The 15,095-nt window shown below is 40.0% G+C and overlaps 1 protein-coding gene across 1 annotated transcript; it reads left to right on the top strand.

Annotated features, from left to right (window-relative positions):
• SELENOO (selenoprotein O) lies at positions 1–14,811 on the top strand. Its single transcript, XM_021555215.3, has 9 exons — positions 1–502; positions 1,574–1,777; positions 2,695–2,875; positions 5,848–5,978; positions 6,345–6,625; positions 6,973–7,123; positions 8,823–9,008; positions 10,071–10,227; positions 10,922–14,811. Exons 1-9 carry the CDS (start codon positions 63–65, stop codon positions 11,114–11,116), a joined length of 1,926 nt encoding a protein of 641 aa, XP_021410890.3. The 5' UTR covers positions 1–62; the 3' UTR covers positions 11,117–14,811.
• The last annotated feature ends 284 nt before the right edge of the window (positions 14,812–15,095 follow it).

The following is a 15,095-nucleotide window of genomic DNA, read 5'->3' on the forward strand; positions in this document are numbered from 1 at the left end:
CCGCGGTGCTGCGCGGCGCCCGCCGCTTCCCCGCGCCGCTGCGGGCGGCGTCGGGCCCGGCCATGGCGCAGCCCGGGGGCGGCGGGGGCTGGCTGGGCGCGCTGCGCTTCGACAACCTGGCTCTGCGCTCGCTGCCCGTGGACGCCTCGGAGGAGAGCGGCCCGCGGGCCGTGCCCGGCGCCTGCTTCGCCCGGGTGCGGCCCAGCCCGCTGCAGAGCCCGCGGCTCGTGGCCATGTCGCTGCCGGCGCTGGCGCTGCTGGGGCTGGAGGCGCCGGAGGCCGACCCGGCGGCGGCGGAGGCCGAGGCCGCGCTGTTCTTCAGCGGGAACCGGGTGCTGGCGGGCGCGGAGCCCGCGGCGCACTGCTACTGCGGCCACCAGTTCGGCAGCTTCGCGGGGCAGCTGGGCGACGGCGCCGCCATGTACCTGGGCGAGGTGCTGGGCCCGCGGGGCGAGCGCTGGGAGATGCAGCTGAAGGGCGCGGGCGTCACCCCCTTCTCCCGGTAAGGCCCGGGCGGGGCGGCTCGGCCCGGGGCGCCGTGCCGGGAGCACGGGGACCGACTGGCCGGCCGCAGATCGCGCTAGCGAGGCGCTGGTGCCGGGCTGAGGGTCATTCCTGAGGCAGAGGTCATCCCTGAAGCCCTCGTGGTTATTTGCTTTTTGTTTAACTTTGGCAGCAGCGAGTTGAACGCTTAAATGCCAGATCAGAAGGTGGGAAAATTTTCCGCTGGAAAGCAAGAGTGTAACTGCACCTCAGTGCATCGATACTTCTGTCCCTGGTTATCCTCCTGTGCGGGTCTCCCCCTTGGGGACGATCCAGGCCATCCACTTGCATTTCCCATATTTTCTGTTCCAGCCCGACAGTCTTGGTGGTAACACTTTAGTTTCATGTATGTGGTCCTCTGAAGGCTTTCTTCAGATCTATGAGGGTTAAGGAAATCTCAGTGAAAATCCCAGATAATGGTGGTAGCTTTGTAGATCCGCCCTGGGCAGCTCTCCTGCTTGTCTGCGGCATTGGAAGTGCTGAGAGTGTGGGCTGAGAACCACCTGTATCTGTTCAATTTGTTTAGTGTCTGTTAAATAAGCTAGTTTGTTATCTGTTTAGGTGTTTGGATTTTTTTTAGTGCACCTGTTGTGCATGCTCATATTTAGGACCCCATTTCTGGATTGCTTATTCAGAAAGATTCAAAATGGTATTTTTCATCATATTTCATTTAACTGAAAGGAAGCCATTGACTTGATATACAGTATATAGCTATAGCTGTCCAAATTTTAAAATTTTTTGAAAGACTATTGCATCAATAAAATAAACATAGTTAGTGATTAGAAGGGATATGTGTACCTGGAAGGTTTATTCTGTTGTGTGTGCTCTTCATTGCAAATTGTTGTGTCCACCTAACTGAACTTTAACAGAAGTTTGAAGGTCCAGCCTTTCTTTTCACATCTACCACTACTTTTTTGTGGGACCATGGACAGAGTGTGCTACTTCTAGGCTTTTATTTCTCTGCTGCCACAGAGGAAACGGGAGTTCCTGCCTTTATAGCCTAAAAACTGTCCATGTCTTTTTGGTGCAGACAGGCTGATGGTCGGAAGGTCCTGCGGTCGAGCATCCGGGAATTCCTGTGCAGTGAGGCCATGTTTCACCTGGGAATACCAACAACACGGGCTGGCACCTGTGTCACATCTGACTCCAGAGTCGTTCGGGACATATTTTATGATGGGAATCCAAAAAATGAAAGGTGTACAGTTGTTCTGAGAATAGCCTCTACTTTTATAAGGTAGAAGCCTATTTTGTTGATCAGTTTTGTTTTGTTCTTTTTCCCTTTAAAAATAAGTAATCTTCTAAAGTGTATTTCCCTAACAGCACCGTTTGTGTGTTTCTTGTTCTGGAGGCTTGGAACTTCTTTTGCTGGGCTGTAGGAAGCTGCTTTGGTTGCTCAGCAAATGGGATGAGCTGCCGTCTTTGCACTGAGACAGATAAATGCTAGGGATGCTGGCCTGGTAGAAAGAGGAAGTAAGTTCTGCAGACTTAGGAGAAGAGATTTTTCATGTTTATTCCTCTACATGATTTTTTTAATAGTAGTAGTAGTGGTGAATTATACCTCTATCCTTAATTCCAGTTCTAACGTAGTTCTGTGAAAGTTTGGGTGTACTTTCCCTGCCTGAGAAGTGTATGAGGTTCCTGCTCCAGCAGAAGCTATTAGGCAGCAGAAGCTATTTCAGGAAGTTGCATTGCTTCCTATAAGGTTACAGAATGTTAGAGGAAGGCGAGGTATGAGGAATATATGTGTATATTAGTGTGCATTCCTCTGTGTTTACATATCTGGAAAATATAACTGGTATGCTTGATGTACATTCGAGTATTTAAAGTAAGTCCAACTTCTACATATTTTCAGGACAAAAAATTTTCAGTAGAAGGAGTTTTAAGAAACTTTAATGAGCTGGTGTTCAGTGCTGGCAGGGTTGGTCTGTTTAGTTACATGTGGATGTAGGAGCTTCCTTTCACCAAGTCACTGAGCCTCACCACGTTCAGTGTAGGAATCTTGCAGGTCTTTTCCCTCAGTCGCCTGAAGAATTGATGTTAAAAGATGATGGTGTTGTTACTGCAACAACAGTAAATGTTTTTATTATGTGCAATATCAAATTATGTTAATAGTTTCAGATAATTCTCAAACGTGTTTTTATTTTGAAACAGATTTGGCTCTTTTGAAATTTTTAAGCCCCCTGATGAATACACAGGACGCAAGGGTCCCAGCGTTAACCGGAATGACATTCGAATACAGATGCTTGATTATGTGATCAGCACTTTCTACCCTGAAATCCAGGAGGCTTATTCAGACAACACTGTTCAGAGGAATGCTGCTTTTTTCAAAGAGGTAAGGAAGATCAGATTCTCTTCTTAAATCCATACCAGTCATCTTTAGGAAGTCCATCTGCAAGCACAGATGACTGGAGTCAGTTAATACTTCATACCATTCTATTGTCTGAACTCTTCTTTGAGGAAAGCACTCTTAGTAGACCCACTTCTTGATGAAAGCAGTGTTGATATTGATCTAACCAGTGAAAACAGTGTAACCTTCCCCATGGTAAATCATGATTTCTCTGCTTTGGGAGAGCTTCCAAAGGCTTGTCTCTATTTTCAGGACTATCTTAGACTGTGAGAGGGGGTTCTGGCTCTGACTGTCCGATGATGAGTTGGTGGTGCTGAGACATCACCTGCAAGGCATAATTTTGTAAAATACCAAGATGCTGAGTCTCATTTTCCAAATTACAAACAGGAATGTTGTTTGCAAATCAGTTTAACTTCAGACTTTAGAATTGAAATGTTTCAAGGCAGTTGAGCATTTTTATAAGTAGCTGGCAAACAATAGCAGTGTCTAATACTTCACTAGTCTATCTGAAAGCTGTTGTGGTGCTTTGAAATCTGAAATGATCTGGTATGGACTCAGGGAATGGCTGCAGCATGATGCACTTCTGTAACAGACCAGTAAGAGGTCAGAAGCCAGACTTGATAGCTGACATTCTGTGGTTTGGTTTCTTGCCCTTTTTTTTTTCTTTACCACAACCTGTGCATACTTGCATTAATTCTTCAAAGCAAGCTGTGGCTTGGTTCACCACTGTGTTCCAAAGAGTTTAACTCTGCTGGACAAGTCCTTTGTGTGTGAACAATTTGGGTTGATGAGGAGAGCTGTAGCTTGTCACTCTGTTGTGTCCAGCTCTGTAGCTGATGGCATGTTTGCTCCCTAGTGGCAGAAACGTCACAGGAATTGGAGATCTTTGTGGATGTGTGTGCCTCTTTTTGCCTTTGGCTGCTTTTCCTGGCCCAGTTGCTGCTGGATTCCTTCTCCTTCCCCCCACCCCTATTCCTGGCATCCTTTTCTTGTTTCCCCAGATCTGTTTTTCTTTGTTGTGCTCCTCATGCCACTGCCTGTCCACACTCCATGTTTGTGCTATCATTGCCTCCTTATGTTTTCTCTCATCCTTAGTGGAGACTTTTTAGACTTTTCTCCTTTTGAAAATCACTCCAGTCCATTTTTTCTTGAACAAACACATCCATTTGCAGGGAACTGCTGTTACTTCAACTCTATCTTGTTTTATTATTCTTTCTGCACTGTGGAGGAAATGGAGAGAAAAAAGTACAGGTGACAGCATTTCACAGCACTGTCTAGAAAGCAGACATCATTATCTGTACTTCTCAAATAATTTGTAGCTGTTGTTTGAATTTAAATTAGTATGGCCTTCAGCTGACAGTCTTATTTATATATACACCATACTTTCCTTCTAGTTTGGCTAGCTGTAGAAAAAGGTTGATAAAAAGTAATAAGGTCAAAGAAGATACAGGGCTTTCTCTTCCTTATCAAGATACCCATCTTTGAGTGGCACCCAAAGTTGTTTCTGGGCACTCTCATCAGGGGGATTACTTTTCACCAGAACCCTGGTGGTGTGTGATGCATCCTTACAAGGACTGTCTTACCACTGGAGTGCTTTAATCCCAGCCCTGGGCCAGGACTTTTTCATTTTTAAATTTTACATTTTCCTGGCATAGAGCCATTGTGCAGGGTGTGCCTCTCTTCCTGGGTCATGGTCTAGGTAATCAGTTCTGGACACATGTAGCTAGCTGCTGGCTTCCAGCTGCCCCATGAATCAGCATCAGGAAAAATGTGTAAAGTACCTACCATGAGAATGTTGGAAAAATTAGCAGTGTGGGATCTCAAGGTAGACCAAAAGATTGTGCTCCATGCATTATTTGTGTAATTTTAATTCTTTACTTGACTGCATATGTTTTTTTAAAAAAAGGTAGGAAAATTCTGGATTGGAACACAAATAATTAATTAAACAATTCATAGATTGTTTTTTGAACCTTAATGAAATAAAGTTACACTGCAGCATGGAGCAAGTAGTTGTTTTGAATTTCTGTGCATTTTTAGTTATTTGGGAAGAAAAATTATTTTATCTATAAAAATAATTTGATTTTAAAATTTTAGTGAATAGCTATGCAGAATTTTTACTTATGGCAATTTAGTAAAGTATTTGCAACTAGTTTGATTTGAAAACCATGTTAGCTTCCTGATTTTAAGACTTTTAGTGTTGTAGTTGACAGGTGGATTAATGTATTTAAGTAACTAGGACTGCTTTAAAATATTATACTATTTATTTGAAGGATGGGGCACATGCAGTAATTTAATCAAGTTAATAAAAATAGTTCTTATTTAAGCCATGGAAAATTACTGATGAAACATGCATTTGGTGAAGAATTGCATTAAAATAAAATCATCATTCTTGCAATATTTTTATTTAATCTTGTAACCTTATTTCCACTCTCAGAACGTGGAGAGAAATGCTTATCAGTGCTAGAATCTGTTTGCATGGAATAGTTTTTTTGTGTCAGCCCTTTACCCTCCCCGTAAATCACCCCTACATACAAGGTAAACCAAAAGGCTACACTTGCTTAGGTGGTTTCCTGCCTGTAGTTACTTTTTAAAATTAATAATAGGCAAAAGAATACATTTGTATATGAATGACTAGACTAGTATGCAATTCTGATGTCAAACAGTTTACTTTGTTTCAGTGTCCTGTTTCCAGTGCATTTGGAAACTGTTCAATTGACTGGCAAGTCAAGCATGGAAGGAGAGAAGTGGATGCAAATGGAAATGGGAGGCAGGGAAACAGAGGAGTTAATGACAGGAGGAGAGAGGCAAAGTATCCTTAAGATGTTTGTGTGTATGACATACTGCCAGAATCTGCTTCTGTTGGACCTGTAGAAACATCAGTTCAGACTAGGAAATACATGAATGTATTGGAAATACATTGTTGTGATGGCAGATGAACAAAACATCCTTTCTTTCAGATAACCAAGCGGACAGCGAGGTTGGTTGCGGAGTGGCAGTGTGTGGGGTTTTGCCATGGCGTGCTCAATACGGACAACATGAGTATTGTTGGGCTGACCATTGACTATGGCCCTTTTGGGTTTATGGACAGGTCAGTGTGGCATCGTTGTTTGGAATGTACGTATGTTCTTGCTATGTAGGACAATCCTGGTGTTCATGGTTGCTTTAATATTTTGACTCTAAAGTAGACTTCTGAATTATCTTCATGGCAAAGGAGATCAAGGTAGTTCTAGTTGTCCTGTAATTCTTCTTGTCAATTTACTTTAAACTGTATTCACATCATCTCTAGCTGTTAGACTGTTCTTGTAGCCTGTGGCTTTGGAAAAAGAATCAAGGAATGTGTCCTTTCAAATGTTTTAGTTCCTAGAGCAGACTAAAATAATAAAAATACTACTTCTCACAATATTGGTATTTAGATACTGAGATAGAAGAATGCTAACTATTTCTTCTCTTGTAGGTATGACCCTGAGCATGTTTGCAATGGTTCTGATAATACAGGGCGCTATGCTTACAACAAACAGCCAGAGATTTGCAAGTGGAACCTGGGGAAACTTGCTGAAGCTTTAGTTCCAGAGCTGCCCTTGGAAATAAGCCAGCTCATCCTGGAAGAGGAATATGATGCAGAATTTGAGAAACACTATTTGCAGAAGATGAGAAAAAAACTAGGCCTAATCCAGCTGGAATTAGAAGAAGACAGTAAGCTGGTGTCTGAACTGCTTGAAACCATGCATCTCACAGGTTGGTGAACAGCACAGGAGGTGCTTATTTAATAGCCTATCAGAATCTATTGTCAAATCAAAATACAATTTATATCCAGACCTTACAAGAAAGTAGCCTTGTGCAACTACATTATTATCTGGGAGAAGAACAAAAGGCTGAAGATAATTACCTTATTGTGAACTGTGAAGCAGTTATTGCCTTATGCAGGATCTCTGTCTCACATTTGCACCCTTACTGAGAGAATACTTTATTTACCTCTTTAGAATGGTGACCTGTACTGCTGTGGGAGGAGATAGGAAGGAGGTATGGGAACTGCTTTCCTGTTGATTTACTAGTTGCATTACTCATAAAATTAATTTTTTCAGCTGGAGACTTCACAAATATTTTTTACTTGCTGAGTTCATTCTCAGTAGACCTTGATCATTCAAAATTTGAAGATTTCTTAGAAGAGCTTACAAGTCAGTGTGCTTCTGTGGAAGAACTGAAAGTTGTTTTTAAACCACAGATGGATCCAAGGTACTACTCTGCTTAAATGCTTTTGGTGTTTGCTTTTAGTTTCCTTGTGACCATAATGAATTCCGTATGGTATGTAATATTTCACTAATTTTAAGATTGGAAATGTCGCTGTTAAGCAGATGCACCATGATATACAGCAGTGACTTTCAGCAGTTGGCTCTTGAGTTAAAGTTGGTCTTGGTCTTTTTTTTTTTTAATTTTCTTCCCTGTCTCTGCTGACTTGAGGCAATAAGAGTACCAAATAATGAAGTGATATGGAAGTATTTTACAGAAGAAATGGGTTTGAACTACAATGCTACTGTGTTCTGCTGTCAGCAAAAAGTCACTTTCAACTGCCAAAGTTCTGGCCTCAGGGTAGATCTTTGGAGTAGTAGACTGCACCACTTTAGGTGGTAGAATCCATGCCCCATTTGTTCTGCAGTCCAGCTGCTCTGAGCATGGAAAAAGAATGACTCGTGTTCAACTGCTGCAGTGACTACAGCAGTTTTTCACTTTTTGGAGATAGGGGAAAAATTAAAGGTATTTTGAGTATACTTCTCTTCCTCCCGTCCCTCTTGTTTACTAAGTGCTGCATGAAGGTAATGAACCCACCAAATTTTTCAGCTCTTGCTGTGTGTTGATAGCACAATACAGAGATAACTTGTGTGGTAGAGATCGGACAGTATGTTTTAAACATTGCATTCAGGACTAGAGAGACCTGAAAAGTAGCTATAAGTCATCATGATAGGGATGTGACATTTTGGAGGGGAATAATACTGTATTAAAGTGAGTGCATTTTTTAATCCCAGCACTTGGATATCATAGATCTAGGCATATCAGATGTGTATATCAGATCTGGATAGTACTTTATATAAATCCAGAAATCAGAGCACTTGGCTTATCTCTGCTGACTGAAAAGTAGGAAGATATAACTTGATATAATGAATTGTCTGTTTTGAAGCCAGGAGAAATGTTTCTTTTGTCCTTTGCTTAAAAGAGCATTTACAGAGGAAATAAAAACACTTTGTATTTTGATATGTTGCAACTCTTTGGGTTTTTATTTTACTTTATGCTATGCTGTAGTTGTTAATTCAGGAAAAATAAAAGCTAGCATGATATTGGAAAATAAGGTGGAGCTATTGTACAGCACCAGCAAGCACAGTGAAATATGAAAAGATGCAATCTTAGTCAAACTTGCAGCAACATAGTCTGGATATTGTTTAGAATTTATTATCAGAAAGCAGTTCTCAATCTGTGATTTAGACTGGCTAACTAAAAAAATCAAACACACTGTTTTCTCATGTGACTTAATTGAAGTATTTTTCCCCATATCATTTAGGGTTTTATTAGTACTGGCAAAAATAGTAGGTGTTAAAGGAAAAACCCCAAACAACATAACCTATGAATGCTATATTATCTTGATATCTAAATAAGATCAATTTTTTTAAGCTAATTCCTTTCAAAGTTCAAAGGGTGTTTTGATGAGAATTGTGCAACTAAATTAGTAATTTTCAAAATCTACTTTATATACCACAAAAATCTTTATATACTACAGGAATGTTAATTAAACACACTGTATTATGAATTTCTGTTACTTAACCTCTCTAGTGAAATCTCAGTTTGTTGTGAATGTTTTTGTATCTACTTTGATGGCAGAGAGATGGTTCTTGATGAGCAGCTCAACTTTAGTATCTAATATATTTGTTCTTTTTGTTCCCAGACAACTGTCAATGATGCTGATGTTGGCTCAGTCTAATCCTCAGCTGTTTGCATTAATTGGAACAAAAGCTAATATCAATAAAGAACTGGAGCGCATTGAACAGTTCTCTAAACTGCAGCAGTTAACAGCAGATGATGTACTTAGCAGAAATAAAAAACACTGGAAGGAATGGCTGGAGAAATACAGGTAAGGTTTCTCAGTATTGGTAGCACTATTATATTTCTGCATTTTGAGAACGATGTGCATGTCTAAAAAAAGACACCCTGTTTCAAATATAGATTAGGAGGGTGGGGAGGGCATGCAACTCAAGAATATTATCTACTGCCATGATCAGTGTCTTTGTTGCTGTGAAAATTCAAGGGCATCTTTTTGCTTCCTTTACTAAATTTTGAGGTAGTGTGAAGATGTAGAAATCACCTAGCATCAAATCTAGTATGAAGAGTGCTTCACCAGTGTTGATGTTGATTCTGATTTAGACTAATTCCAGTTGTGAACTTTTGCTCAGTAACTACAACTGACTGACCTCTAAACATTCTATCCTTTGATTTTTTTTTTTTTCCAAAAGAAAAATCTATGTATTAATACAGAAAGCAAGTATTCTTAATCAAAGAGTAAAAACAGAAATCATGGCCAGGAAAAACAAATGTCCAGACTATTTTAAAGCCTAAAAACTTAAGTGTTAGCGGGAGATTTTTTTTGTAAAGAAAACCCCTGAATAGAGCATTAATTTTTTTGTACTGTGTGGATTATGGCAGATCTTTCTTCACCTGGCTGCCTGTGATCTTGTTCTCCAGCAGGGCTGAGAGCTTTGGCAAGTATTACTGATAGAAAGTACCTCAAACTGCCTCAACTGTATTGCATCCTCGTGCCTTTACCAGAACAGCAAAAGCTTTAACCAATAAACTGTATAGAACTATTTGTAAGACAAGACCTGAATGTGTCAGTCATTGCAGAGCAGTGTAGAACAGACCATATCCTGTGTCTCGAACTGACTTTGGAGAACAGAAAAGCTGTGCTGTGCCACTTCCTCAAGCTGTATCAGGACCTGCTGACTGTCCCTAGTACTGCTTTTAAACTAAGTGGTAGTTTATATTCTGTTGCCATTCTGCATTTTACAAACAGAGAGGATTATAGATGATATAGTAGTTTTTAAGAACTGAAAATCAAGTATCTCAAAACAAGAAAATGTGTCAACTTCTACATGGGATTCTTGGTAAAAACCAATTGTTGTAACATGCTTTATTTCAGAGTCCGTTTGCAGAAAGAAATAGAAAGTGTTGGTAATGCTGATACCTGGAACACTGAGCGTGTCAAGGTCATGAATTCAAACAATCCAAAATATATCTTGAGAAATTATATTGCCCAGAATGCCATAGAAGCAGCTGAAAATGGGGATTTCTCAGAGGTATGGTATTATTACTTTCTCTCTCTCCCTCTCTCTCTCTCTCTCTCTCTCGGTTTGTGTGGATGTGTAGTGGTGCTGTCAATGACTGAAATATCAAGCAAAATTTATCTGGAATCTTGGGCAGTAAGGGGATTGGGAATTAACTGTTCTGGAGATCTCTGTTGTTTTTATTGTAACTGTAATTTTAATGACTGCAGTACAAATAATGGAATCAAAACTCTGAATCTGAACTTCATCAGTTCTTGTAGGCTGACCTCAGGACAAGACACTTACAGTGCTTTTACTGTCTTGAGAATGGCTTGGAAGGCAGTTGAGGATTAATTTATACTTGTTCCTTTCTGGAAAATGTTATCTTCTAAAATTTACAGCTTTCACCTGTGGACTTCAGCATGTAGAACATTACATACAGAATATGGGAAAATGAATCTATTTTGAGAAATTAGATAAGAATTTGTATTTAATATTTGCATTTCAAGTTATTTGAGCCTGAGTCCCATACAGATACAAACTCAGCCAGGTACAGTTTTACAGTTTGCATCTTATGTATATTATTAATCTCTTTAATATTTGGCTTGTCTGAAGTTCATGTATTAAATTCAATATACTTGCTCATTATTTGGCATGAGGTTCTCCTCCATATCACTTTGCCTTTGCTTTCTAAATTCTTAACAACCATGCTGTGTTTTTGCTCTAGGTAAGAAATGTACTGAAACTTTTAGAACATCCATATCAAGAAGCAGAAGGTTTCCAGGAGGTAAAGGAAGATGCAGAAGAGGAGGGAGCAACTGCTACAGCAGCTGTTTGTTCTCAAGAGACCAGAAGCAAACAATCATATTGCAGCAAACCTCCGCTGTGGGCTTCGGAGCTCTGCGTTACGTGATCTTCTTAACTGCCTTGTTTTGTTTTTTGATGTTAACTGAAGACTGATCCTCCTTCAGCAGTGAAGAATTCAGCAAGGCAAACATCAAAGTGCTATTAAGTTATTGAAACAACACTACATCTGGATGCATCTGCAGCAGTCTTCAGCTGTGCTTAATTTGAAGCAATTGTGGATCATTGGAACAAACTAGTGACAATCAACAGCCCGTACATATCAGTAATCTAAATGTTTGAAGAACCAAAGTCTTTCCTTTATCCTCACTACATTGCAAGTAAAAAGCAGTATTTTATGTTGAGGCAGGCTGAACTGCAGTCATCCAAATGGAGCTGTTGTTATGTGAAGACAAAAACATCAAGTCAGGAATCTGATCTGTTTTTGTCTGATGTCTTAACTAATAGTACTTTTAATATTTACTTACTGCTTTCTCTATGCAGAAACTTTTAGTCCTCTTTAATGGAGGAACAGATTCAGTGTTGCTTGTTTGAAGCTATGTTTCATTTAATTAAGTAGTTAATTTCTTGTGAACTTTCAGATTGGTATTTAATCATTATCTGTTTTCTGAGAATGTGTGTGCCAGCTAGAATTTGGAGGGAGCAATCTAATTTTTTTAAGAGCAGAATTAAAAGAGATTACATTTGCACTTGAAAACTTGGTGGTGAAGTTTATTCAGGTTCAGTATGTTGCACACAACACCCATAAATATTCACTAAACTCAGGAGTGCAGTTTGTAACCCAATTGCCTTGGGCAAGATCCATAAGCCAAATTAGCTTGAGCCTTAAACTACCCCAGCACTCCAATCCAGGTTTGTTTTGGATTTATTTCTGTGCACCTAACAGAGTCTGCCTGTTTGGGAAGTGTGCAGGTCAGGTACCTGCTCATCACACTGGTCAGTGGGGTTCTTCCATTCCTTCTCTACTCTTTTGCCATTTAGTTTGTTTCCATGGTCCGTGAAAATCTTCAATCTGGAAGTTGGTCATTTAGGAATGTGCTATCTGAGCTTGGATAAAAGTTGATGGAGAATGTGGGAAGAGAAGAGGTGCTGACTTGCTTGCAAGTTACTTAAGATGTTTCAGAAGAGGTTTCAGGGGAAGGTCGGTTGCTGTTACTGTCACGTCATCAAAAGAAAGTTGTTCTGTAGTTAGTTGTTACTTAGCTTTCTGAGTTTCTTTTTGAAGGACTTTATTACTAGTTCAGACATCTGAAAGGTTTGGTTTAATGCAAAGGCTTCTGTTTCCAAAGAGGCCACTGTCTCACACTGTGATTTACGTGTCCTCAAGGAAATTCTTCTGCTACCCCCATGCAAATTTGTTATCAGCTCGGGTTGAATTGTGGTTTTTGAAGTCTTCCTAAGTATGAGATGTCAGCAAACAAGGAAAACAGTTGAACTGTTGCTTATCCATGTGTACTAACAGTCAGTTTGTCCTCCTCACTGTCACAGGACATAGGGCATGCTTTGAATGTAAACATTCGCTCTATCTTGGAGCTAGAAGAGCTGATTTGTGATAAACTTGATCTCTGACAAGCACAGTACTTTCTGTGCGATTTGGAGTCTTTAAAGAAAAGGACAAACTAGGTGTGTTCCACCTAGCCCATGCAAGAATGGCGTAGTTGAAAGGTTAAGGCTTTCATTGAAGATTATCCTTCCTTTATATTTGGGTTACTGGAACCAAACCATTTGATGGAAACTTTAGCAGAAAGTCAGTGCTGGGTAAACAGGACTGCATCAGGGAGGGAAAATGTGTCTGCAGTTTGAAATACACTTGAGACATCCCCTTGCAGAACCTGTGGTCTCTTACAGTGTGCCTGGTCCACAAGGGAGCAATGGAGGGGGGAGAAGTTACTCCAAACTTACCATCATTACTGTGCTGATTCTGTTTCTCAGTTTATATCTTTTCTTTTGGACACACAGGGGAACAGAGTTTTAGAGGAGCTCTATCCAAGCTTTTTCTTTCCCGAAATGGTGTAAAAAGTAATGATTCTTAATCATACCCAACAGCATTCTGATGATAATTTGGGGGTGTTGAGTAGGTCTCTATTAATAGTCGTATTGAGAAGGAGAATAATATTCTAACTGTGTGTTTATGTGTTTGGACATATAAGAATTTGGATTAACTACCAAATTATTGTGCACCTATATTGCCAAAATCATAGAAGGAAATACTTTGGAATAATATACAAGTAATTATCCTTAAAAGGGAAAAATGAATGTTACAGTGAGAAATGCAAATGCAGTGGTATTTGCTGCTACATATTCTATTCTTTGCTTACATGTCAATCAAATGCAAGAGGTCTGGCAGGGTTGGAATGATTAATGCAGCCCCTTGTTGTGCCAGTCACTAAATTTGTATGTATAATAGATGTTCACCAACAGGTAGAAACTGGGAAGGTTTTCACATGTTCCAGCTGCACTGACATCCAACTGCTCAGTTCCCCAGGGCATGCAATAATATCAGTGCTTTGTGTTTGAAGAAGCACGATGATCCAGAGCCAACAGGAATGCTTGTGCACTTCCAGCACTCTCATTTCAGCAGGTGGGTTGTAGTCTGATCTCTGATGACAGTGAGTTTCTTCTGTTCTTGTTCCTGAAGCAATGTGGAAGCAGGAGGTTGAGCAGCAGCACAATTAGGCCAAATTTTGTCCAGATTAGAATGTTATCACTTAGCTCAGTTCTTCAGAGAGAAGGGAATCTAAATACTTGAATCATAATTTGCTTGTTGATTTTTACTGCTTGTATTTGCAATAGGTTCTGAAAATAATATTTATTACTGGTCAAATATTCTGCTTATATAAAAGCCATGGAGTTGTGCTCAAAATGAAGTGGTGACTCTTCTTATCAAAAGCTTTCTGTGGAAATAAGTGATTAGACTTAGCCTGTGGCTATACCATATATCCTAAAGTACCCTCATATAAAATCAAGAGGTACCCAGATTACAAAACTGAAATGAGAACCTATTGGAAACTGGATATTCTCACATGATAGTGGGACTCCTTTCATGACTTGGTAAGATTTCACAGTAACTCTGCTTCATGAGCTTGTAAATCTACAGTTGCAGAATATTTTCAGGTCAACTCTTATTTTGGAATGTTGTGTGGGTTGTTTGGTTTTTTTTTTCTGTTTGTTTGTTTGTGGGTTGGGTTTGGGGTTTTTTTCCAAGTAAGTTCTACAGATCATATTCTTTTATTAAAATTGATAAAAATTGCAATTTTAATATTTTTGTTAATGCCTGTTTCCTGAAAGTTTTTCTGTTAAACCATACTGATGGCAGATGTGAATCCAACAGGAGGGTTTCACAATGGTGTCACATCCAGTGTATCATCCCACAGTCTGAATTCTAAATAGTGCTGCCACTACCTTGCTAACATAGTTACATCTTGTTTTTCAGCTTTTTGCTTCCTGTGTTGACAATGGGAGGTTTTAGTGTGCGGTGATGGTTCTCAGTTCCTCTCACCTGTATACAAGTGGGCTGTGATAAAGCTCCAGACAGACATGAGTACAGACCTGTACCATTTTTGTTCGTGCAATTCATGCAGCAAATGCCTAATTAACAGGGGAGCAGAAAATTGGGGAGAAGTCAGGTTTTCTAAGTGTGCAAAATCTCTTTGTACTCCCTAGATAAAAAACATACCCAAGGCTTGATATAAACTTTGATAGTATGTTTAATTAACACTGCCTATGTAGCCATAAAACAAACCATTAATCCATTGTCTAGACTTCAAGGTGTTTCTTTTCATGGCTTTCTTTTCATGTTGCAGAAGCGATAGAATTGCAGCTCTGTGAATCATCAAAATCATGAATGAAGACTCACTTGAAGCAAAAAAATACTTTTTTGAAATGTCATTGTAAATTTAAATGTTGCAAGACCCACCCCCATGGAGCAGGGAGAGCATTTCTGATGAGGCTCTGAGAATTCCCCTAAAACCACAGCTTCCATACAGTGTCCATACAGCAGCAGATACCCAGCCCAGCACTTGGCCTGAAGTTATTCT

The sequence above is a fragment of the Lonchura striata genome, chromosome 1A (assembly GCF_050655825.1).
Source record: "Lonchura striata isolate lonStrDom1 chromosome 1A, ASM5065582v1, whole genome shotgun sequence".
Classification (NCBI taxonomy): domain Eukaryota; kingdom Metazoa; phylum Chordata; class Aves; order Passeriformes; family Estrildidae; genus Lonchura; species Lonchura striata.